Source organism: Zalophus californianus, chromosome 6 (genome assembly GCF_009762305.2).
Source record: "Zalophus californianus isolate mZalCal1 chromosome 6, mZalCal1.pri.v2, whole genome shotgun sequence".
NCBI lineage: Eukaryota > Metazoa > Chordata > Mammalia > Carnivora > Otariidae > Zalophus > Zalophus californianus.
Window position 1 is genome coordinate 12,131,046 of NC_045600.1, and position 25,605 is coordinate 12,156,650.

The 25,605-nt window shown below is 49.6% G+C and overlaps 1 protein-coding gene across 2 annotated transcripts in view; it reads left to right on the forward strand.

Moving 5' to 3' along the window:
- Positions 1-18,487, forward strand: part of FBLN5 (fibulin 5) — a 77,247-nt gene extending 58,760 nt beyond the window's left edge. For both annotated transcript variants that reach the window (XM_035728018.1, XM_035728017.1), the window contains 5 exons: positions 2,112-2,231; positions 5,802-5,924; positions 6,949-7,075; positions 9,689-9,884; positions 17,518-18,487. In XM_035728018.1, the coding sequence (XP_035583911.1) occupies positions 2,112-2,231; positions 5,802-5,924; positions 6,949-7,075; positions 9,689-9,884; positions 17,518-17,679 (728 nt within the window). In that variant the 3' untranslated portion in view covers positions 17,680-18,487. The remainder of the gene's footprint in view (positions 1-2,111; positions 2,232-5,801; positions 5,925-6,948; positions 7,076-9,688; positions 9,885-17,517) is intronic.
- Positions 18,488-25,605: the final 7,118 nt, after the last annotated feature.

Below are 25,605 nucleotides of genomic sequence, written 5' to 3' on the forward strand. Positions count from 1 at the left end.
ACGTTCTCCACTGATTCTTTTGTAATCCTCACACCTTGTGCAGGGAAGGGTGCTTTGTGTTCTTTGAAGCATTGTCACGTCTGTTAATCTCACTGAACCCCAACAGTAGCCTGAGGAGATAGGTAGGGCAGGTGCATGTCACCTTGCTTTGCAGAGGAGGAAATCGAAGCTCAGAAGCATTAAGCAGCGGGGCCAGAGTCATGCAGCCAGGGGGTGGCAGAGTTCAGAGAACCAAGGCTCCAGGCTTCCTGTCCAGCAGGTTGGAGTGGGGTGTGGCCTGCAACCACACGATTCAGAAGGGCACTTAGGCACATGTGGATCCCAGGGGGCAGAGGTCCCAGGGGGACCTGTTGCTCTGCAGAGGCAGCTAAGAGCTGCAAGAGAGCAAGACCCGAGCTCCCTCATCCTGGCGTGGTCAGCGTGTGGTCAAAAGCCAAGGACACCAGCCCTAATGCCCAGAAGTTCCGTTCTACCTGCACTTGACTCAAAGGCTCCCCGCCAGGGCGTTTCCTGGCTTCTGGGGTGCAGAGCCTCCAAGCTCTGTCGGGGAGACTGGTGCCTCGCTGGACCCTCCCTGCAGAGCCCTGTTTCTTTCCCCCTTCCCCCCACCGACAGCTCTAAGGAAGCAGGAGCTTTGTAGGCATGGGATTAGCCCTCCCCGTGAAGAAAAGCTTCTCAAGCTGTTCCCCTTGAAGCCTTTTCACTCTGAAAACACACAGATCTCTATTCAGAGCCTTAAGAGGTTTACCTGGACTTTGAAGGAGATAGAAATTCTCTCAGCTGGAACTTTGGTCATTGGCATATGGGGCTTGGGAGAGGGTGTGCTTAAAATGGGTCAGCCAGTGCCAGTGGAGAAAGGGGCTCCTTCCCCTCTCTTTCCTCATCCCGATGAACTATGCAGAATAAATGACTCATAGATATTATGGAAAGACCCCTGACTCATGTTCCGGTTCCAGCTGTGCTCTTGGTAGCTCGGGGACTTGGGCACACCTCCCAACCTTCAAACAACCTTAAGATTATTGATGTATCCTTGATGTACAATGAACTGCACTATTAAAGGCACGTTATTTCATACACTTTCCCATCTGTATACCCCATGCAGCCAGCACCACACTCAAGATGATGAAATACTCCATTATCTAAAAATTTCCCTGTGCCGCCTTGTGGTCCTCTCCCTAACCCACTGAACTTGTAACATGGGGCAGTGGTCCTTGTAAGGATTTGGTAAGTGTGAGATCCTTTTGTAATGATGAGTGACATTGTTTATGAGTAATTGTCTTAGCTCAGGCGGCTGTGACAAAATACCAGATTGAGTGGCTTAAACCACAGATACTGATTTTCTCCTGGTTCTGGAGGTGAGAATTTCAAGATCAAGGTGCCAGCATGGACAGGTGTTTACGAGGGCTCCCTTCCTGGCCTGAGGACGGCTGCCTTCTCACCGTGTGCTCGCAAGATAGAGGGAGTTACAGAAAGCTCTCTGGTGTCCCTTCTTATAAGGGCACTGATCCCATCGTGGGGGTCCCACCTGTATGACCTCATTTAACCTTAATCACCTCCCAAAGTGCCCATCTCCAAATCCAGTCACGTTGGGGGTTAGGGCTTCAACACAGGAGTTTTGGGAAAGGATACAGTTCAGTCCATAGCAATAATAAAAAGAGTTATTACTAGAATGGTCATGGTTGTTTATCTGTTTACCTGAAACTTCAAAGTCAACAGGCGTGAGGGAAGAGCTAATCAGTGATAGAAAGCATCAGACGATGGGAAAGAGCCGATATTGCCTGGAAATCCTGTGGGGATTGGACTAACTAGGAGGGGTATGTGTGTACATGCATCCACATGGACAGGATGTATGTACGAGTTGTTTCTACCCTGCCCAACTTGTGAACAACTTGTGAGCAAGGAGGGACATGTGAATGGAGACCCTGGTCCTCCGGTGAACACTCTGGGGTCTGGGCTCTAGATCTAAGAGGTCCCGGATGAAGGTCGTTGGCACCTGTGAATCTGGTCTCCTGGTACCAGTAGATTTTGTTGCCAGTGCATTTTCTGCCTCGTCAGTGGGGATGTTCTGTTGTGGGAATGGTCAGTGATGTATGTGCGTTTGCTTTCCCTAGACGTGAACGAGTGTGCCACTGAGAACCCCTGTGTGCAAACCTGTGTCAACACCTATGGCTCTTTCATCTGCCGCTGTGATCCAGGATATGAACTTGAGGATGACGGTGTTCATTGCAGTGGTAATGGGCTTTGGCATTTGGAGACTTCCATCTGTCCAAGGGGTGCAGGGGTGAGGGGCGGAGGACAAGGGCTTCCTTTACAGGTGTTTCCTCTCCTTTCCCAGACACATCCTCAGTTTGGGATATTTCCCAGTCCAGTGGGGTCACAGGCACACAAAGCAGAGACGAGTCACTTCCCAAAAGGTGGAGTAGAGTCCCCTCCCTTGTCATTTGACCCTTAATGCAAAAAACCAGTAGAGCTGCCTTTTAGGGTCTGACATGGGGTTGAAGAGGGAAAGGAGCTGCCCAATTCTGTGAGTTGGTTTGAATTATCTGTCCCTGCCCAGCACTGACAAGTCCTGGGGCTAGCATAGATAGTACTTGTCCAGGGAAATGACATTGGTATAATAGCGAATCTCACAGGGTAGCGGCAGGGGCACTGAATGCGTGAGATCATATGGGTAAGTGAAAATACTTTGTGAACTTCTAAAATCTCTACAAATGATCCGTGCCTAGCTCCAGGACTGGCACATAACGTGCATACGATCAACGGTTCTCAAGGCAGTGAACGAATGATTGAACATTGCATTAATTAATTCTTAATAATTTGTGAGAACATAATATGGTGGCTTTGCTGACCTTTTATAAATTCCTTCCAAGACCAAGAAGCTATGATTCTCTGCCAGTGCTTTCTTGTGAACTCTAATTTTCTTATTAAACCCTGTAACAAGAAACTCGTAAACTCTTATAAACTCTTGGGAACAGGGACGGCATTTTACTCATATAAATCCCCGTAGCATCCCACACAGAGCCATGTACAGCTCATTCTTTCTTCCATTCTTCCTTCTTTCCTTGTTTTTTTGTAAATACTGGATTAAAGTAAACTCCATTCCATCCACTTTTGGCATCATGAGCAGCTGTGAGTTAGCACAGTCCAAATTAACGATGCTTTACTGTGTTTTTCAAAATAAGGGAACCGTACCCTAAGGCGTGAAAATCTTTTTGTCCTGCTGAACGGAAAGTTTCTTAATCCTGGGTTTCACTGTGACAGGAACTGACCCAGGTCATGAATGAGACTTGTCTAGTAGCCTCACTGAGGACTGGGGTGTTCTGGGGACAGAATTCTCTGAACAACTGAGCACCTCTCCCTGGGGCCCCAGAGAGCTGGAGCCCCAAGTATGCAGTTGCAGAGAGAGCTTTAAATGGATTAAATGTCAGTCCCAGAAACTAATCAAATACCTTCAGGCATGGAAAGCTACTTTCTTCCTAGATTTCAGTTCCTCCCATGGCACTCCTTGGGGAATCTGGGCCAAGGGCCTAAGAGGGGGAACGTTTAGCGGAACATTTAGCATTATGAGATGGGATTATTTTGTTTCTCCACAAATATTTGTTGAGACAAAATTAGTTGTTTCTGCACCTCCACAGGTGTTTATTGACCATCTGCAGAGGTGGTATAGGAGGGTGACTGGACCCAGATGGAGCTGGGTTCAAATTCTAGCTCTTTCCTTGGCCAAGGCAATAAGGTGGTCGTAAAGATGAAAAAAGCTTGTGTGCCTAAGTGTCGTTCCATGTTAGTTGACTTTTTCTAGGTGTAAGTGTGGGAGACTTCTGGCTTTTCAGAGAGTGTACATCCTTGGTGGTGTGGCAAGGATTTTCAGTTGACGCACTTTATCTGAAATCACCATCTTCCCCACGTTCACCACGACGCCCCCATTTCTAAGACTTAGAGTGACCCCTGGCCCATTAGGGCCCCTCCCTACCCAACAGGAGGTGGAGGTGGGTGCTGCCTTCAACATCTGCCCTGGAGCCAGTCCTACTTAGGGGATGCCCCCAACCTTGGAACCCCTCAAATCCACTGATTTTAAGTCCTGAGCATGATCATTCAGGGAGACATTGCAGCATTGTGCTGACCTGTCATAGGATCCGGAGGCTGGCTGGCTGGCTGGCTTCAAATCCCAGCTTTCCTGCTTACTCGTTATCTGCAAACTTAGTCAAGTTACCTAACCTCTGTAAGCCTCAATTTTTCTTCTGTAAAACGTAGCTAGTAATAGCGCTTCTTTCATAGGGCTGAGGTGAGGATTAAATCAGATGAGGCACCGGGCGCCTGGCTGGCTCAGTCGGTGGGGTGTGCAACGCTTGATCTCGGGGTTGTGAGTCTGAGCCCTACGTTGGGTAGAGAGATTACTTAAAATGACTTAAAAATAAAATCTTAAAAAAAAAAAGATGAGGCATGTGAAACATTGAAGCCAGCCCTTGGTACATCACAAGCACTCGGGAGCTGCAGGTTTATATTACTTCTACCGGAGGTAATGGACCAGAATCTACAAACATGACCAAGATCAAGGGGGACACTCTCTGTTGATGGGCTGGGGCCTGAACCCTGGGACCCTATAAGGTCCCAGGGGAGGGGAAGGGGAGTTGCTAGAAGCATGTCTTGCCTCACTGAGCATGTTCTAACTTTTCACATCAGCATCCTGGTTCCGCTGGCTCTGAACCCCTTGCCTGGAGACCCCTGGGAGAGACGGGAAGGAGTTTCTCCTTCTCTGATGGGAGAGGCAGTTAGGCAGGTCACACCCAGAATGAGCCGGCGGTGGGGAAGCCGCCTTATTTGCGCTGACACCCTCCCTGGGTGATTCCAGCCACCAGTGGTCTGTGAGTGAAAGAGCAATCCGAGGACATGTCACATGGGGAAAGTAGGGAAAGCAAGTTTTCGGGAAACAATAAATGAAAGAAAAACATGTTTTCTTTGGCGCGCCTATCGAATGAGGCTCAAACGGGGGCTCTGTTGCCAAACTCTGTGTGCAGTGAAGAGCTGGCTCTTTGGAACCGCCCTCTGCATTGGCTGCCACGGCCAACATGGTCAATGGCTCTTCCTTCACATCCCCACCTCTGCAGCCGGAGGGTGGCCCAGCTCTAGCTTTCCAGGTCCCAGCGACCTCCTGAGGCCAGCGGGCCACCCAGGGATGATACGCTCGCCCACCCCAGGCCACTCCAGAGTTTTCTCTTTCCAGGAGATTTTTGGACACAAAGACATTTTAATATAATGGACATTCCTGGCCTCCTGGATATGTCCCTTTCAGTTGTGACTTTAGAAATAATATTGTTTCTCAACTTTGGGGTGATTAGAGGGCCATTGACACTGGTAAAGTTGCCCTTTCAGAAGACTGGGCCAAGGGAATGTTTTTTTGGGTTTTGGAGAAGAGCTCTGCACCCAGAAAACTCCAGTGGGCAAACAAATCCCACCTCTAGAAGTGGAAGGTACATTTACCTACTGGGCAAAATGAGTCTGTAATGAATAGATAATGTAGCTGCTCCAGAGGTAGACGTGTGGGAAGTTTGATGGAGACAGATCTCATCTCCCTCTAGGGAAGAACATGCTAACAATTAGAGCTGTCCAAATGTCGGTAGGCCTCCTCAGTAGGTAGTGAGCTCCCCGTCACCTGAGTGTGCAAGAAGTAAAATGGCAACTTTGTAGCCACAGATGTGCTGTCACATGTGTCAGGAGGGTGTGAGAGTTAGAGGAGAAAACCACTAAGCCCCCATCCCCAGGTAGTCTGATTATAAGCAGCAGGTGTGACTTGTCACCCCCAGATATGGATGAGTGCAGCTTCTCTGAGTTCCTCTGCCAGCACGAGTGTGTGAATCAGCCCGGCACGTACTTCTGCTCCTGTCCCCCTGGATACATTCTTTTGGATGACAACCGAAGCTGCCAAGGTAAGGCTGTCCAGAGGGGCCTAGCTGGGGGAGGTGTGAGGTGGGGCTGGCTCAGGGGGTCACCTGGATGTCTTCATCTAGGGAGGGTGGCAGGGATGAGGGCATGAGTGGGTTCCAGTGGCTCCCAGAGTGGTAGGCTCTGGCCAGGATGTCTGGCCTTCCCATCCTGTGACCCATACTTTGGCCTCAGAAAGGACAATGGGGACTCTCGCTTCTGTCATGAACTCCACAGGTAGAGGTGGCCTGTCCATCTTCCCAGGCGGATCTCTGTGACCCCCTCAGAGGACTCCTCCAGACCCAACCAAGGCTTCTTGTGGCCTGGCCCCACTCATGGACCATGGTCCAGGCTTTGTCACGGCCCCTGGAGGGTAGCCTAGTTAGCATTTCTCTACTGGTTCCCTAGAGAACGGAAGCCAGGGAAACTCACGCGTCTGACTGTGTGTCCCTCAAAGGGTCAGGACCCCAGGCTGTGAAGACGGTAGGTCTCCTTCAGATTGGCTGCTTGGGTTGGTTCCCAGCCCCTGGTCCAGCCACTGGGGCCAGTGGAGAGGCTTAGGTGCTGAGCCACTGACCCATTTCAGTTCCTTGAACCTACCTTACCTGAACACCAAGCAAGAATTCTCCATGGCAGTGCTGGGCAATAGAAATATCAAGTCAGCTACAAATAGGAGCCATATAAGAATTAAAAAAAAAAAAAAAAAAACAAGTAAAATTAATTTTAAGAATATATTTTACTTAATGCAACACATGTACAATATTATCATCCCAACATGTGCTCAGTGTAAAAACTATTGATGAGATGTTGCATTCTTTTTTTGTACCGAGTGGCCAAGATCTCTGTGTCTTTTCCATTTACAGCACATCTCACCTTGCACTAGCCACATTTCCAGGGCTCAGTAGCCACCTGTGGCCAGTAGCTATCACGGCGGACAATGCAGTTCTGTAGTAAAGACCCAGGCTGCCCCCACCACACACACACACCTGGGAAGCGCTGTCCTGTTTCAGCCTCTTATCTGCATTTCAGATATCAACGAGTGTGAGCACGGAAACCACACGTGTAACCTGCAGCAGACTTGCTACAATTTGCAGGGGGGCTTCAAGTGCATTGACCCCATCCGCTGCGAGGAGCCTTATCTGCGGATCAGCGATAAGTAAGTCATTTGAGAAATGGGAACATGAGTGAGGGGCCTGGGTCAGGAGGTTGCCAGTGTGGTGTAGAGGAGAGTGCCCCTGCCTGGCCTATTGCCTACCACACACTCATACACACATACACACGCATGCACACACACATGCACACACGCACGCAAACAGGTACGTCTGCACTCCCTTCTTCCAGTGACACATTTACTACCCTGAGCAACGCCCATTCCTTGCACTGGAGAGAAAGGGATGAATCAAACACCTCTGTCTTGTCCTCTAGGAATGCAGCATCTAAGAGCCATTCATGGCTTACCAGGGTGCTTCCTGCTCCAGACAAAAACTGGCAAAAGAGGACAAAGCAGGGGCGGGCGGGGTGTGGGGGGGTTGGTCCTTGCAGACAGTTTCCCTCGATGCTAAGAGCTGTGCTTCTAGCAACACTTTGGTTTCTGGTTCCAGGGTCCTTTGGGGCAGAGTGGAGTGTCAGGCTGCTCTCCCGGCTCCCATGGCTGGTTCTCCCTGGGATCCTCCGGGCTGCCCTTGTCTGTAGCCAGGGACTGACCCGGTTCAATGCACAGCCCCGAGCCAGGGTGGCCGAGGAGGTCCGTGGCATGCCGCTGAAAACTGCCTGCCTCCAGGACCTGTTCCTTCTGACGCCCGCCACCCCCTTCCAGCTCATGTCCTTGTCTGTGTGTCCGTGCCCCTGCCAACCTGAATGGGACTTGCCCTCACCTTTACGCACACCCTGGAGCAGCCAGCCTCCCGACTTCCGAGCACCCACTTCTGCCATATGGAAGGCATTACTCCCACCGCCACACAGATGGGCCCGCCCCGTCTTTCAGATCTTAGCCGCAGTGCCACCTCCCCCAGCTGTTTGTGATCCTCTTCAGCTGCCCTCCGTCATCAGGCCCTCCTCCAAGCTTCTTAATTTAGGAAGCAATTCTTTTCTGTGTGACACGTGACATTTTAAGGGGCCATTTGGCCACCAGGGACATTTTGGCTTGGCTATTTTGATTGGCCTTAAAAAACAAAACTTCAGAAATTATTTTTACACGTTCCTTTATTCAGTGTTAGCCGAGCTCGTGTTACGTGGCCGACGCCTGTGCCAGGCACCGTGGTTTTTGCTCTCCTGATGGTGGAGGAGAAAGACATGAAGCAAATTGTCCCATAAATGAAAACATAACCACAGATTGGGATAGGTACTATGAGCCGGAGGAATGGGAATTTATAAAAGGAAAATGTAGCTTGGCCTCGGTCTAGACTGGGGAGTCTGAAAGCTCCTCCGAGGAAGTGACCTTTGGGCTGGAATGGGAAAAGAGCAGAGGGGACAGCACGTGCAAAGGCTACAAAGGTGGTGGAGAGCTTGAGGTCTTCAGGGAACAGAGGAGGTCCAATTGTGGCAGCCTGGTGAGTGAAGTGGGCAGTGGTCCAGGGGAAATTGACAGAGGCCAGACCCCATAGGTCTTACAGGCCAAAGTGGGTGTTTAGTTTTTACTCACATTGCAAGGGGTGACCACTGGAGAATCTTCCATCAGGACAGAGACAGAATCTGGCTTTTTGACCATGGGCGCTCTGGCTGCCATGTAATGGATTGAAGGGGGAGGGACCTATCAGAAGGCCATCCCAGAGGGCTGGGTGAGACCCGATGGTAGCCTGAACGACAAGGGTGTGATAAAAGGGGTGGTGAAGGTGGTTGGACTTGGACTGTATTTTGGAGATAGAACCAACCAGTGTTTTGAAGAGAGAGCAGAGGTTTGGGGAGAGCAACAGAAACGAGACAAGGCTGACTCCCAGTTCTGCCCATCAAGGCAACGTACCTACAGAGGTACCTCATCCTGTTGTGAACTCTGACTCCTAGGGGAAGTCTCAGGGGTGAGGTGAGAGATCTGGGTGGTTAGGGAGACATCGAGGGGCGTCTACAACAGGCCTTCCTTGGGAAAGAGAGTCAATGGTTTCATGTTATGACAATGTTGTTACTAGCGTTTCAAATTAGCCGTTTGTAGTAGAGATATTTTTGTCCCTGATTTATTTCCCCTACTAGAAGATGCACTGTTTGGGGTCACGATCTTATTGACCCTTCCAATTCCAGTGTCTAACACCGTGTCTTATAGTGAGTTTAGTGAGTTCTAAGCTCTTGTTTATCAAATGAAAAGATGAAGTGGTGTTCTCCACAGGCCGTGCTAAGTACGACAGAGAATGTCCAAGGACCACCCAGTTCCTGTCAATCTCATGTGATTTCTTACTTTTAGAATTTTTTTATGAGTATGTATGTCTGGGGAAGTGAAGGGCGATGTGACCATTGACGCATTTTGCCAAGTAAATACATGACAGATGTAAAGTGCATTAGAGAATGTGCCAGTATTCTGCAAACCAGACGTCTAAGGTTAATACTCTAGTAGCAGGAATATCTGATTGGTCAGAATAGGCCACTCTCCGGGACACAGAGAGCTCACCTACACCCTGGTGAGTTTTTAGACGAGACCCGGGGGCAGAGAGGATCTACAGTTACAGCATTCAGATGATAAAAATGGGGTGGCCTCCTTTTCAGTGTTTTAAGGGAGGAAGTAGGTACAAGGAGCATCTGGAAAGGATTTATCGCATTCTCGCATGATTTCCCTTCCCAACAGCCGCTGTATGTGTCCTGCTGAGAATCCTGGCTGCAGAGACCAGCCCTTTACCATCCTGTACCGGGATATGGATGTGGTGTCAGGACGCTCCGTTCCTGCTGACATCTTCCAAATGCAAGCCACGACCCGCTACCCTGGGGCTTATTACATTTTCCAGATCAAGTCTGGGAATGAGGGCAGAGAATTCTATATGCGGGTAAGAGGGGATGGTCACCGTCTTTAACAATGCTTGTGTTGTTAGCCCGGCGCGTGCTTCTAGGAACAGCTCAGAGAGCAACTAGGGAGGGGCGGGTGTGAAGAGCGAGGAGGGGAGTGGGTGGGAGTCGGGACTTCGAGGTTCTGAACCCTGTGACTTTCTGGGCAGCTTTGTGAAAACTGCTTCTCTTTTATGAGCTTCCGGATCCTCATCTTCTGCATCATGAGAAGTTAGGCCAAGATGCAATCTTCTGTCCTGCCTGGAGGAGGCACTCACATTTCGTTATCCATTCGCTCGTTTGACAAATATTTATTGCCTACTACGTGCTTCCAGAAACTGGCAAATATAAAGGCTTGCCTCACGGGAAGTGGGCGCCATCTGTGTTGTCCAGCAGAGTCGCCATGGTGGCTTTTGGGATTTAAATGAATTCAAATGAAATGAAATAAAAATTAGGTTCTTCCGTGGCACTAGCCACATTTCAAGTGCTCAGTGGTCATCTGTGGCTGCTCATACAGTTCAGATAAAGAACATTTCTGTGATCGTAGGAAGTTTGACTGGATAGCATATCAGGAAAACATTTTAGAACACACGTCCTAAAATATACTTGCCTCTTTGTTAATTACACACACATAATCCTGTGCCCCTACGTCTCTGAACTTCATGTTGGCCTGCCACCCTGGGGTGGCCGCTCCTCTTTGGAGACCCCTGCTTTAGAGCGAGGTTTTTCACATTTCAGTGTGAATTGGGGCACTTGTCCAAAGAACGGATTCCTGAGCTTCCTCTCCGGAGAATCTCTTTCAGAAGACGGTGGTTGGGGCCTAGTGTATCGGTTTCTTATTGTTGCTGTGACAAATTACCATAACTTGGTGGCTTAAGACAACAGAAGTTTATTTTTGCGCCGTTCTGGAAGCCAGGAGCCTGAGATCACGTTCACCGAGCAGAAACCAAGGTGTCCCAGAGCCGTATTTCCTCCAGCGCTCTAGGGGAGAGACCCTTCCTTGCTTCCTTTAGTTTCTGGCCACGGCCAGCGTTTTCTTGGCTCGTGGCCATCTCCCGTTAGTGTCTGCCTCTGAGGTCACACTGCTCTGGTTCTGTGTGTGTCAAATCTCCCTGTCTCTCTCCGTCTGCTTGTGATTGGATTGAGGGCCTGCCCAGGATAATCTCCCCGCGCCAAGATCCTTCACTTAATCACAGGCTGAGATCCCTTTTTCTTTTTTTTTTTTTAAAGATTTTATTTATTTATTTATTTGACAGAGAGAGACACAGCGAGAGAGGGAACACAAGCAGGGGATGTGGGAGAGGGAGAAGCAGGCTTCCCCCGAGCAGGGAGCCCAATGAGGGGCTCAATCCCAGGACCCTGGGATCATGACCTGAGCCGAAGGCAGACACTTAACCAACTGAGCCACCCAGGCAACCCCTGAGATCCCTTTTTCTTAGAAGTTAATATTTATAGGTTCTGGGGATCTATTTACAGGGCCTGAGATCTCTGGGGGCCATTATTCAGCCCACTCTACCCAGGAACCTGCATTTCTAACAAATACAGCATGCAGGCCTCCAGGGGCATTATGAGGATCTATAGGCCCATGGAAGCTTCTCCACTTTGAAGGGAGCCGCCCGCCCCCAGGGCTTGTGAGAGGACAGCGTTATCTGAGGTCTCCACCTCCCTCTCCCTCTCCCCAGGCAGAATCTTCCAGTCCTTGCCTCTGGGGCTGGGATGGTCTAAAAACAGGGGAGTGTCAGAAGCCCCGGTTAGAACAGATTAGAAAAGGTCCCAGGGGCTGGTATCTTGTCTGTATGCTCACTAATAAGTTTTTGGCAAGACCCTAACAGGACCAGGTCACGTGTAATAACATAGCCCATGGAGCCAACATCTACAGACCAGTGCGGTGGGGCCAAAGGCTTTGGGAAAAGATGGAATGAGTTAAAAGTAGAGGAGCTTCTGTAAAATGAGAAGGCTAGAGCTGTATTTATGTCGGCCTTTTCCCTGCTGTCCAGCAGAAACCCACATCCTGTGAGCCGCGGTGGCCTTGCTGCCCTTGGGAATGTAAGCCTAGCCCTTTGGCATCCTCCAGTTTGGCCTCTCTCGTTTGTACAGACACAGCGGGTCCCAACCATAGGGCGCAAAGATGACCCTTTTGGGGATTTAAAATACCATGTGATACCTCTTGCTTCGCGTTTTTTTTTTCCCCCAAGCAGAAAAGCAGATCCTCGGAAGGTGACCTTGCCTGGGCAAGATTTCACTCACTAGAACACCACCTGCTGAAAACCCTTTAGACCCAAATGCTCCCCGTGTGGCTGACTTGTGAGAGGTACCCAGTGATGGGGGGCGGGGAGCAGATTGTCCTACAGGTGAAGTGGGCAGGAGGAAGGACCCTTCCTGGAGGCTTCCTCTTGGACTCACATTGTCAACCCTTGAAACTCAACAAAGCTGAGCTGTATGTTTGTGCCCTCTCAGGACATTGGGAAGGGCCCTCATTCTTTAGTATTTATTCAGAAGAGGCTGTCAGGACTCCAAGGCTGAAGGAATTTAGACTCCTGGCTTCTCTTTCTGGCTGCACCTGGGAAGAGAAAACAGGCTCCATAGGGGGGCCCTGTGCAGCCATGGGTATGGGGACAGGAAGACAGGGAGATACCTGCCAGACAAGGCGGGCCTTCCACACTCCTGTCTGTCCAAGCTGTGGCTCCATCACCAGGGGACACCCATAGTTGTTCTCCATGGGCTCTGGAGCCAGGCTGACCTGCTTCACTCGAGTTCCACAGCTCACCAGCTGTGTGACCTTGGGCACATCATCTAACCTCCCCGGGCCTCAATTTCCACATCTGTAAAGAGGGGATAATAATAGTATTTACTTTAGGATTAGATGACATTATCTACTCAGCCCAGCGCCTGGAACACAGGGTGACTGTTTCTATCCAGCACGTAGGATTCGGCAGAGGTGAAACATTCAGTTCCAAACCTGTGCACACCTGGGTGCCGTAGCAAGTCCAAGCTGGTTTCAGTGGAAACTTCAACCTCCCAGTCTCTCACTCAGTGTACAGTTTCCCCCTTCCCCTGCGCGGGGGTGGGGCGGGGGTGGAGGGGTGGTTGGCCTCTGTGCCCACTTCCTCTGCCCGTCCCCCTACTGACCGTGCTGCCTCTGGTTCCTTCTTCAGGACCAGAGCGAGGAGTGCAGATGATGGGAGGGGAGCGTTAGGGAGACCGGGGTCTTACTGCCTTGTTGCCATTGTAAGCAGACGTTGGTGCGGTCTCTGGAACCGAGACTCAAACGCTCATGCTTACCAGGGATGCTTTGTGGATTCTTTGGAGATTTCCCTGAAGACTTTGCACTTTGCATTCTCTGGTGTGGGCAGTCAGGCCCCTTGATGGCCACTTGCCACCCTGAAACTTCCCACCCTCTTTCTGGTGCTGTGTCTCACCCAGACTTTCCGTGGATGGGGAGGGGGAGGTGGCGCCTCAGCAGAGCAGGTGCGCCAACAGGCAGCTCCCCAGCAGCCCCTCCCCCCACCATGGTTCCGGGTATCTGGGCTGTCATGTGTAGACTTCTCCAGGAGAGAGTCAGGCACCACTGTCTGCACCCTTTAACACCAGAGGACCCACATCCCTGAACAGTTCTCTGGCTTGAGGTGGGGGCTGGTAAGCGTGTTTAATGCAACATGGCGGTGAGAGTGAGGGAAACAGATCAGGCTGGACCACTGCTTTGCAAGTCGTGGCTACAGGAACTATCCAAACGGCAGCGGCAGCAAATCCTGTATAGTGCTCGGCGTGGGCCAGGCATCGCGCCAACTGCCTCCCATATATCACTCCCTTCATCCTTCCAACAGTCCTGTGACATAGGGCCTGCGCGACCGTCCCAACTTACAGATGTGAGCACTGAGGCACAGAGAGGCTGAGGAACTTGCCCACGGTCTCATAGCTAGGAAGCACCTGAGCAGGATTCACACCCAGGCAGATGGGTATCAAAATCTATACATTCTCTAACACTTCCCTTTAGGATGTGGGGTCTTTTCCCCTACTCTTCTAGCTTTGGGATTCAGCAGAAATTGAGATAACAAGAAAAGTGTAGTTTAACTTCTAGTAATAGTAGAAGTGTTCAATAAGTATTAGTTATTTTGTATTGATAATGTTGTTTCTTTTTTTTAAAGATTTTATTTATTTATTGAGAGAGAGAGAGCGCGAGCCGAAGCGGGAGAGGGACAGAGGGAGAGGGAGAGAGAATCTCAAGCAGACTCCACATTGAACCTGGAGCCCAACATGGGGCTTGATCTCACGACCCTGGGATCATGACCCGAGCCGAAACCAAGAGTCAGACGCTTAACCGACTGAGCCCCCCAGGCCCCCCCAATAGCGTTGTTTTTGCTGTGACGGATGCTGCTACTGTTGTCGGGAGGCCGTGAGCTCCCGTGCCCTGGAGCCTTGGCAGCGCGGCCCAAGGGACTGGAGCATGGTGTGGGAGGTGGGGCTCGAGGGCCATTCAGGCTTCCCCACCCTGAGATTCGCGGAGTGTGTTACAAGCACACAGCAGGCAAACCACACACACGCACGTGCACACACAGGCATGTGTACACACACACGCCCACATGCCCCTTTCACAAGCACGGTTGGCAGCCTGTCTCGCTTAGAGCCCTGGACAGAGGACTGGTGACTGACTGGCCTTGGCCAGGTGCCCTGGGGACACAATTAGGGCCAGAAGAAGGAGCACGGTCATGGGGTTCAGACTGTGCCAAAACACGTTTCCTCCATGACACGTGTGGATCAGGTGGCAGGTCCAAGGGAAGCTGACTTGCTTGCTTGAGTCAGACAGGGCCGTCCTGTGGGTTGATTGAGAACAGCCCTGAGCGTGAGAGCGAGGCCAAGAAGACACACGTCGGTGGGCAGTTTGCAACCTGCTTTCGCTGCAGTTGGCCGCACTCATCCCTTCTTCCAGCACGAACATAAATTCAGCAGCATGTCATATGCGGCTTTGAGTCAGGCACTGAGAGTCCAGGCGCAAACAGGATGTGGCCTCCGTTCCTGAGGAACCCACACCGGTGGGGAGGGGGACACGCAACCAGGCAAACATTTACGTGTAAGGGGGTGATTCTTCCGTAGAGTCTGTGCGGTGGGTGGTCAGGAAATTGAGAGGACCTGAGACCTTATCACAGAGCGTAGTGGTCAGAGCAGGATTTGGGGGGTTCAGATACTCCGGTGTCATGGGCTAGTTTGGTGACTTTCTGTAGCGTACTTCACCTACTTACGTTGTAGGGTCATGAGGATTAAATAAGAGATGTACGAAAGGTCATGGCCAAACGCCTGGGATCATAACCCCCCCACATCAGCATCATTTTGCATCAATGACCATGAAGCCTCCCAGGGAGCAGGGGCTCTCGGGAGGCCTCTTTCATCAATGCCCTGACTATGCCCTAAAAGCCCAATGAGTAGTGGAGGTAGCTGCCCCAGCTCCCCTGTCAGGTGCTTGAATCCTCCCATGGGCTTATGGGCAGGCCTTCCTCAGGCTGCTGCAGATCTGGCCCCGGCTGGACCTCAGACCCGCTGACCTCTAGGGTTCCTTCCAGATGGGAGGGGCAATGACCCTCCGGAGATCTTTATCAGGAAAGCCCAATTGAACAACTTGGAAGGTCCCAGTCATTCCAGTCCCCTCCTGGACCTTGGCTCTGCAGGTCTCCCTCCTGAAGGCTGCCCACAGCTCAAGGTCCTCGACCCTTGGCCTTCATTGATGCAAACAGTGAAAGCTGGTGAGATGTTTGTATATGTAAATGCCATGGGCATTTCTCTGTGTGACTGTCCCTTCTGAAATGCTGGCCCGGTGCTCCAAGGTTTTGCAAGAGTCGACAAGGAAGTCCGAGCGATCCTCTGCGTAAGGAGGTGCCAATTGCGCCAATGCTGACGGGAACAGAGGCAGCGGATGCCAAGAGGAAATTGCATGGGTGTCAGGCTGTTGATAGCCCAGTGCACAGGGGAGGTCCTAGTACCTGGCCAGCACCTACCCGCCTGCCCCGCCCTTGTATTTGTGGCAGCTCTTGGGGATGTCGGATCTTTATGGGGAGCCCTCCCTCTATGGAGACAGATAAAACACCTGGTGTGGCTTTCAGCAAGCCAGGCTTCTTGATTTTGCAAGCCTGTTGCTTTCAGTTTCTGGGCACTGTGCTGGGCTCTGCAGCTTATAGAAAGTGATAGCCCGGCATCTCCTCATTCTCTCACTCCATGTCCTCTCCAGGAGCCCACTATCTGGCCTGCACGGACCCGTGAGCATCCCTCCTGAAGGGCAGTGCTAGGGAGAAGAAGTAAAACACACACCAGTCTCTTCTGATAATTGTGTGCCATGGAAAAGGCCTGGGATTGGGCAGCTCTGCCCCCTACTAGTTAGGTGACCCTATGTAATGGCTTAACCTCACTGGGCCTTGGTTTGCTTATTTAGAAAATGGGGAAATAATGAGACATACCTTTAATATGACAGCCAGTGTCCCCAGATTGGGTCTTGTGCTTCTAGATCAGCGCTTCTCATTTTTTTTCTTTTTAAGGTTTTATGTATTTGTCAGAGAGAGAGAGAAAGCGTGTACAAGCAGGGGGAGCGGCAGGCAGAGAAGCAGACTCCCTGCTGAGCTCCTCAAAAGTGTTAGAGCAAGAGTCAGCGGAGGAGAAGAGCTCACACGAAATCATTAGGGCCATAGCACTAGGATCACGGGGTGGTGAGGCTGGAGGGACCCACAGGGTGTTTAATGGGAGCTCCCACAGGGACTGCACGTCAGAACCACCTGGAGGCCTGTAAACAAATTACACTTTCCCCCGGCATTATCCAAACATCCACTCGAGCAGAAAATCTTGGAATGGGTCCCTGGAATTGTTAGTTTAGGGAAAAATGTCCTAGGTGCTTTGGAGGCTGTTTGCTTGAGAACTGGTGATCTGGTACAAACCCTCATTATAGAGCTGAGCCCCCCGAGCAATGAAGTGACAGCCCTATGACATGCGGTTAGTTCCATCAATTCCTCATTGTTTCATTCAAGATAAGATTTACTGAGCACCTACTGTGTGCCGGGCAGCAGGCTGGGTTCTGGGGGAGGACAGCGGTGAAAAACCTGATCCCAGTCCTGGCTCTTACAGAGCTCGTAGTCTGGTAGGGACTTAGACATCCGACATAGACCTGTTAGTGTGGACGATGATGCACAGCGATGAGAACCTTCCACCCTAGGCAGACTGGGCGCAGTGGCAGAGGGTCCCAGGGTGACCTGAATGAGGTTGGGGGAAGTAGAGAAAGCTCCTCTGAGGAAGTGACAGTTCGGGGCAGCCCTGGAGAGGAAGTGACAGTTCAGGGCAGCCCTGGAGAGTTAGCAGGAAAAAGCCAGCTGGGACGTGGGCAAAGCCAAAGGGAGAATGCGGCACCAAGGGGGTCCAGTTTGACTGCAGGGCTGTAGGGGGAGCGCCCAGATTGGGGCTGCAGAGGCAGGCTGCGGCCAGATCACCTGGCCCTCTGCTTTGGTGATTGCACGAGAGCCACCCGCGGCCCCCCCCCCCCCCCAAACCGACAGGTTTCACCAACCTTCTCTCATGTTGCTTGAGCGCTTCTGGGGTCCCGCTCACCTGTCCCCTTACGTCGGCCAGGCCTTATCTAACTGGTATCCCCGGTTCTGCCCACAGCAAACCGGTCCCATCAGTGCCACCCTGGTGATGACACGCCCCATCAAAGGGCCAAGGGACATCCAGCTGGACTTGGAAATGATCACTGTCAACACCGTCATCAACTTCAGAGGCAGCTCCGTGATCCGACTGCGGATATACGTGTCCCAGTACCCGTTCTGAGCCCCGGGCTGGGGGGCCGCTGACACTGCCTCTCAACAGCACCAAGGGACAGGAGAAGAGAAGAAACGAGAGGGAGAGTAAAGTGGGACAGATGTTACGCTTTTCTTGCTGACCGTCTCCCGAGGAGTCGGCCCCGATGTCCTGAGCCTGCCTGTAGCATGGTAGACCCGTCACTCTGAAGGACATGCTTCCCCTAGTTCTTACGACGCAGTTATCGGAAAGTATTATTGGCACCCTGACCTGAGATCGACGGTGATTTTTCAAGGCCTTCAGTTTCTTTTCATATTTTTCGAAGGAAATAGATTAGGCTCGCTGGGGTCTGAGTCCATGTTCAAAGACTGTGAACAGCTTCCTGTCACCTGTTCCACGCCTTCTTTCTGTCCCTTGCCGATCGCTTCTTTGCCGAGGCCCCCAGAGAGCTCACCGGGCCCCCTGGCTGTAGCTAGTTAGCTTCTTGTATGCACAGAGAAGGCTATGGAAAGAAACCCCAGCAGGGTCTAAGGGTTTTTAAAGAGTCTATTTCCAAACCATGTGTGGCATTTTCGGCCATCAAAGAAGTTATCGGTGTCCTTAAATTTGTATAACTGTTTAATCCTTTCTTGTGCATTTTGAGTATTTTTTTTTTAAAATTAAGTGATAGGATTCCTTAAAAAGGCCTTAAGATACATGTTATGTTCTGACTTCCCAAACCCAGTCTCCTCTCCATTTTACCCCAGTGTTTTCTTCAAGGACCCCTTGATCATGTTTCTTTAGAATTTTTGCCCAACTGGGTTGGAAGGCAGAGGTCTCTAAACTGATTAAATATTTGAAGAGATCTTGTGTTTGGTTCATTTTGACTATCATAGATGGCTCAGCATTCGGGCTTGGTTCTAGTTCTCTTTAAACCTGTTGATTGTGCACTGACTTGAACACTCCCTGGAGAGCTCCTTTAGAACTCAGGCGAGTTGGGGGGCGGGGCAGAGGGCTGCAGGTGGGGAAAGGTAGGGGCTAGCATCAGCCTGAATCCTATTTCATTCAATTAGAAAACACCCATCCCTCTGGCATGTAGATTATTTCTAGGTATGCTTCCAGAACACAAGTGTATTCACGTTACTTTAAATCAGTGGTCCTCATCCCTGACTGCATAGTAGGATAACTCATGGAGCTTTTAAGAAAAAAACCTGATTTCTTGGGCTTTGCCCCCAGAGATTCTGGTTTAGTTGGTTTTTGGTAGGGCCCAGGCTTTGGGACTTTAAAAATTCTAGTAAATAGCTGGAGTTGAGAATGCATTGTTATAAACCCCGTAAAGCGAGGGGGGACAAATATGGCCCTGACTTGGTCACCTTGCCCTCAGCATCTTTTTGGCTATATGAGGGGTTCATCATCCTTTTTCTGATCGGGGACTCTGGCTTTCCTTCAAGACTCAGAACCCCAAGCAAGGGCAAAGAGAGTCAACAGTGCAAGTAGGGGTTTCATGGATCCTTCACAGCTGGGTCTTCAGCGGAGGGAAGAGCATCTTTGGCTCCCTTGCGCCCAGATGGCATTTCTCTCACCCGTACTACTACACACCTGACTTTGCTGTTGGCTGTGGTTCTTTTTTCTCTAACTAAAATGAAGCACATCCAAGCCACTTCCCATCGGGCGGTCAGTTTCAAGGGATGTTTCTAACAACATCAACAACAAACGGCTCAGAACGCCTCGGCTTCGTTGCTTGGAAGAGTAAGGACAGTTTCCTACAGGCTTGCCAGCGCTGGGGCCCCCACTCAGCTCTCTGCAGAGCAAAAGAGCAGGAGGTGGTCGTAAGCCTGGGGCTCCCCTCGTGTGGGAGGCTTGGGTGTCAGGGATCGGTGTGGAGTTTGGAATGCTGATGGTTTATGTGAGCTCGGCACGAGGCAGCTCTGAATTTCCGACTTCGGCTCAACCCAGCACAAGGGTAAGGTTTCCTTTAATGTCAGGAAAGGAAGGAAGGCAGCCTGTGTCTTGATGATTTGAGGACCCATCGGTTCAGAGGTGCCTCATTTGGAACCAGACCCGAGTCTCTGGAGCTCACCTTTTATTTGTCCACGTCAAAATGTGGCTTCCTGCTTCTAAGAAAAAAAAGGCACCGAGAGACTCATAAAAGCAGGCTCAAAGGGCTTCTTGGACCTCAGCTGGCTCTTTCCAAACATGGTCTGATGAGGTCAGTGTAAATGAATCAGAAGCATGTGGGATCAATTTACCTTAAAATGCACTGGGGCCTAAAAATTAAGGGGAAAATGCCCTGGGGCAAAGTGTGTATCATAAGGCCAAACCCAAAACATTTGGGAAATCATTATAGAGGCTCCTAGGACCGGAAAAGCTGTTGGGTTCCCCCACCCCTTGGGAAATCTTACATTCACAAGACTGGGGATAAGCTTGCTCTCTGAGTCACAGAGAAGCAACGAGAAGTCTCTGTTCTTCCCCGGAGTCTGATGGGGCTGCCTTTTCCCTTGGGCTCAGATACCTGGACTCTTGGACTCCGTGCTTGTCGGCTTTGCCTCATCCCCGAGCTGGGCCGCGAGCCTGTCATACAAGCCCTGCTCTGGACCGCTTCATCAGGTCCTGAAGAATGAAGGTTCTTTGGTAGAAGGGGCACCGGATTACGGGCTGGGACACCTGCAAAAGTCCTTGTGTTAGCTCCTAATCTTCTGGGTTCAACATGGATGAAAACATCCATTCAGCTGCTCTCAGGCTAAAGCTTTGTGATTCCTTGAAATGTACTTGGGGGATGACAGCCAGCATTTCCATTAAACTGCAATTTCAGGGTTTCACAGTGGTTTGCCAATCATAACGTTTTCTAATTGGCATGGAATCCACCTACCTGTTGCCTCTCAGGCCTCGGTAATGGACTTAGAAATTTTCTTAGGTAACTGTCTGGGCCCTTGAGGTGTTATTTTTCCAGATGGTGAAAACATTTAAGTAGGTCTGATTACTTCATTTGCAGTGGTTATAAATATATTTTTGTGGCCTGATTGTTTACTGTAATGTGCATAAATTCTTCAGCTGGGTAAGCCATGAGCCCGGAGAGAGATGACACGACAAAGGAGCAGGTATTCTCTACTCCACTCTCAACACATGAAATCCTGTTTGCAGAAGGTTTTTGTCTTTAGAGGGGGACGTGCTTTGGTTGAGCAACCACCCACCCAACTTTGGTTCAGCCAGTTTCTGGCTTCAGAGAGCTTAATGAGACCGATAACACTATATAAATAAGATAGTTTCCCAAGGGTTTATGCAGCCCGTGGGACAAAATGGAAATACAATGTGATCGGTGCCTTTTGCAGCTGGTTAGATTGTCGTAATTATTAAGACATCTATTTTATACAACTAAAAATTCTTATGAACATCTAGAGATACATATTTGAAATTTAGTATAAGATGCCTCAGCCTACAATTATTAAATACGTTGAAAGAAAACAATCGTTAGGTGAAAATTTTCTTTCTTTTTTGATACACTTTGTACTTTGAGAACTTTTTTTTTAATGATTTTATTTATTTATTTATTTATTTATGTACTTACTTAGAGCATGAGCAGGGGGAGAGGAAGAAAAGAGAATCTCAAGCTGAGTCAGGTGCTGAGTGTGGAGCTTGACCCCTGGCTTGATCTCAAGACCCTGAGATCATGACCTGAGCTGAAATCAAGAGTCAGACTCTTGGGCGCCTGGGTGGCTCAGTTGTTAAGCGTCGGCCTTCGGCTCAGGTCATGATCCCACGGTCCTGGGATCGAGTCCCACATCCGGCTTCCTGCTCAGCGGGAGGCCTGCTTCCCCCTCTCCCACTCCCCCTGCTCGTGTTCCTGCTCTCGCTCTCTCTCTCTCTATCAAATAAATAAATAAAATCTTAAAAAAAAAAAAAGACTTTTGACTGAACCATCCAGGCGCCCCGATACACTTTGTACTTTTTTATTAGTTTTTGTTTTTTAAGATTTTATTTATTTGAGAGAGAGAGCATGAGCAGGGTGAGGGGCAGAGGGAGAAGCAGACTCCTTGCTGAGCAGGGAGCCCAATGCAGGCTCAGTCCTGGGACCTCAGGCCCCTCCTGGATCATGACCTGAGCCAAAGGCAGACACTTAACCAACTGAGCCACCCAGGCGCCCCAACAGACTTTATACTTTGAAATGCGGTGTTTTCTTTTCTAGAAAAGAAAAAAAAGCAAACATTTGTTAAAGCTCTTCATTAATTTGGAACTGGCTGATGCTCATCAACCACAAACATACAGAGTTTTCCTTCTTACTGATATTTTTGTTCTCGAATTTCTTAGTGCCTTTATTTAACAAAGGGCTGATGTCTTCATTAGAATCTGTGAGCAACTGAAAGATTAAAGAGAACAAAAAGCCAAGAGGCTTCAGGACAAAGGGAGCACAGAAAGGCAAGATTTATTATCACTTTGGGGTGCCTGGGTGGCTCCGTTGGTTAAGCGACTGCCTTCGGCTCAGGTCATGATCCTGGAGTCCCGGGATCGAGTTCCACATCGGGCTCCGTGCTCAGCAGGGAGTCTGCTTCTCCCTTTGACCCTGTTCCCTCTCATGCTCTCTATCTCTCATTCTCTCTCTCAAATAAATAAAATCTTTAAAAAAAAAAAGATTTATTATCACTTTGGCAGCTCTTGTGAGGACAGTGCCAGTTAGAATCTTTGACTTGCTAATACTTCCTCATTATGAATCTTTGCCTGCAGCCATCAGTGAAATAAACTATAGGGGTGAGAAAACAGCTTTCAACCTGGGAATCATCTATTAAGTTGCCGATATTGGTGTCTTCTCAAAGAGGGGAATTACATGTTCACAGGCAGTGACTAACAGCACTTTTTTTTTTTCAGGAATTTGGGATATTCTTTTTTTTATTCTTTTTTAAAGATTTTATTACTTGGGTGCCTGGGTGGCTCAGTTGGTTAAGCAACTGCCTTCGGCTCAGGTCATGATCCTGGAGTCCTGGGATAGAGTCCCACATCGGGCTCCCTGCTCAGCAGGGAGTCTGCTTCTCCCTCTGACCCTCTTCCCTCTCATGCTCTCTATCTCTTTCTCTCTCTCTCAAATAAATAAATAAAATCTTAAAAAAAAAAAGATTTTATTTACTTGAGAGAGAGAGAGAAAAAAACACTAGCGGGGGGGAGGGGCAGAGGAAGAGAGAGAGGGGGGAGAGAGAGAGAGAGAGAGAGAGAGAGAGAGAAGTAGGCTCCCTGCTGAGCAGGGAGCCCAACCCAGGACCCTGGGATCATGACCTGAGCTGAAGGCAGACGGCCAACCTACTGAACCCTCCCCTTCAGGAGCCCCAGAATTTGGGATATTCTTGAGTAATAATGTAAAATGAAGGTAGTGGAAAATTGTACATAAATGCAAACATCAAGGTCATTATTGATGTGGGAAACAAAGGCAGAAGAAAAATTATTAAGTTTCCTGACTACCTACAGCCACTGACATGTCCTTGAAACAGGCAGAGTGACCTTCCTCTAGGGACTCAACTGCCTCAATGTTAATACTCTGCTAAGGGCCAAAGGCAATCCTAGCCTGCCCCCCCCCCCCAAGGATCCTGTAAGTCTACTTTAACATATAAAAATTCCTTTGGAAACTCTTTATCTCTAACCCCCCCTCCCCCAGATAACGTGTTGGCAATCATCGTCCAAGCATATGGCCCACAGATATACACCTGAAGGGTCTCATGACTGAGGGTTTACTAAACAGTAGTAAATGGCCTTTCCTAACAATAGCAAGCCCCTCAGGGTCCTGGAAATCTTGCTTACAAAATATCTGGGAGGCTTACCCTCTCCCTAGACCCCTCCCAACTTGAGTACATAATGGGCCGCTCCTCATGACCCTGCTGCAGCTTTCTGCCCAGGGGTCTTGTCTCCGTGCTCTCATAAAATCACGTGTTTGCACCAAAGACGTCTCAGGAATTCTTTCTTGGCTGTAGGCTTTGAACCCTGATGTTCTTTCCTACATCAGTTATGACACATTTATCAAGATTAATTAATTAATTACTTATGACTGATTTAGAGCCAGAGAGTCATTGGGTGGCTTGATGTCATGTAGAAGTAATTTTTGTTTGGGGAGGATCGTTCTGGTTTCAACCTAGCCTTTTTTCCTAATTCTTGCTATTCACCCTTCTACAGAATGCATCTGATGTTGCAGAACTGGCTTGTGTCACCAGATAGCAACTCTGAAGACTCTAAAACAGGTGCCTTGAGTTCTTCTGTGTTTCATTGTACGAAACCATTTGTAATTTATCTGTAAAGGGGAGCCTGGATTGCTGTTACATTTGTGACATACAACATCCCCCTGCTATTAAAAATGTTTACCAAAACAGCCATCGTGGGTGTGATACAAGGCTGGGTCATTTGCAAATAACATAGCTCTTTACAGTAACCTGTAGTCTTATGTTTTGGGTTTGTTTTGTTTTTGTCTGGTTCTGCATTGAAAAATGCCCCATGGAGATTTCCACCCCAAGCCTGGCATTTCCACACAGCATCTTGCCAGTCTTTCTGAAAAGCAGACCCACGCCCGGTTCAGTAACCCGCTGAACTTTTACGTGCAGAGGCAGTATCAAAATCATAATCTACTTCTTCCAGGAAAATCATGGTTAGTCACGAGGATCTTTTCCGCTCAGAATTTATGCATATTTGGGGAGAGCTAGATGCCCCCCGGCCTCCTGCTTTTTCCCTGTTGGGACTTTGGAATGTATTATCTTCTTAGGGTCCTCCATACTGGTTTTAAAAAATTCCACAGCATCTTTTTCATCATACGAGTCAGGACTTCTCACAAGTAGGTGGTAAAGAGTTCCCAGTATTCTATAAGGATCTGGGGACAATAAGGCCCACCAAAAAGGAGCGGGTTGCCTCATTTGGAGCAACGTCTCTAGATGGGGCAGGCCTGGGAGGAGCGGTGGTCGCTCCTTCCAGCTAAGACTGCTGATACTCACCTAATAAATACTGGGCTCTTCACAAACATTCCCTACGTGCTTGCATCTTGGGAAACTGCTTCAAGGCGGCTCTCATTCTTAATTTTCACCAGGTTTCACTCAGCTCTTCAACAGCCTGCTGAAGGCTGAGGTGGGAAAGAAGGGGTGGAGCGTAGACGTGGAGCTGGTGGTCTTACTCTTCCTCCGGAGGTTCAACTCCACCTGCTTGCTGTGCTTCTCAGTGGGGTCACGGGCTTGGGGGGAGTTCTTTGCCCCTCTGCTGTCTCTTCCCATTTCTTCCCTGTCCTCTCTTCGTTCTCCTTTTCCCTTCTCTGACTTGTCCCTCCACCGCCACCATTGGATCTCCATCCCAAGTCAGAAGGAGGGGGTCAGGGGCTAGGACCCATCCAGTGAAAGCACAGCAGGGTCTGAGGGGCAAAGTACAGCTCTTCCAGCTCCTCTTGTCTTCTCCTCCCAGCACACAGAATTTCTCCCCAGGCTCCAGAGCATCCCTTTCCTGAATAGAACCAGGACTATTTCCTTCTTTTCTTCTTCTTCTCCTTCTTCTTCTCCTTCCCCTTCCCCTTCTTCTTCCTTCTTCTTCTGCTTCTGCTTCTGCTGCTGCTGCTTCTTTCTTCCGCTTCTGCTGCTTCTTTTTCTGTTTCTTCTGCTTCTTCTGCTGCTGCTGCTGCTGCTGCTTCTTCTTCTTCTTCTTCTTCTTCTTCTTCTTCTTCTTCTTCTTCTTCTTCTTCTTTCTTCTGCTTCTGCTTCTTCTGCTGCTGCTTCTTCTTCTACTTCTGCTGCTGCTGCTGCTGCTGCTTCTTCTTCTTCTTCTTCTGCTGCTGCTGCTGCTGCTGCTGCTTCTTTTCCTGTTGTCCCTGCACAAAAAAGAAAGTATCTTCATCTGGTGATCCAACCCTGGGTCTTCCTTGTGGTGGTTCTTCATGAGGATTCCTTCTCAGGGTTCCTTCTGATCTCCAGTATCTCCATTCTAGGGTCATTTTCCTTCATTCCAACACCCCCTGTCCAGGGGCCAGGCTAC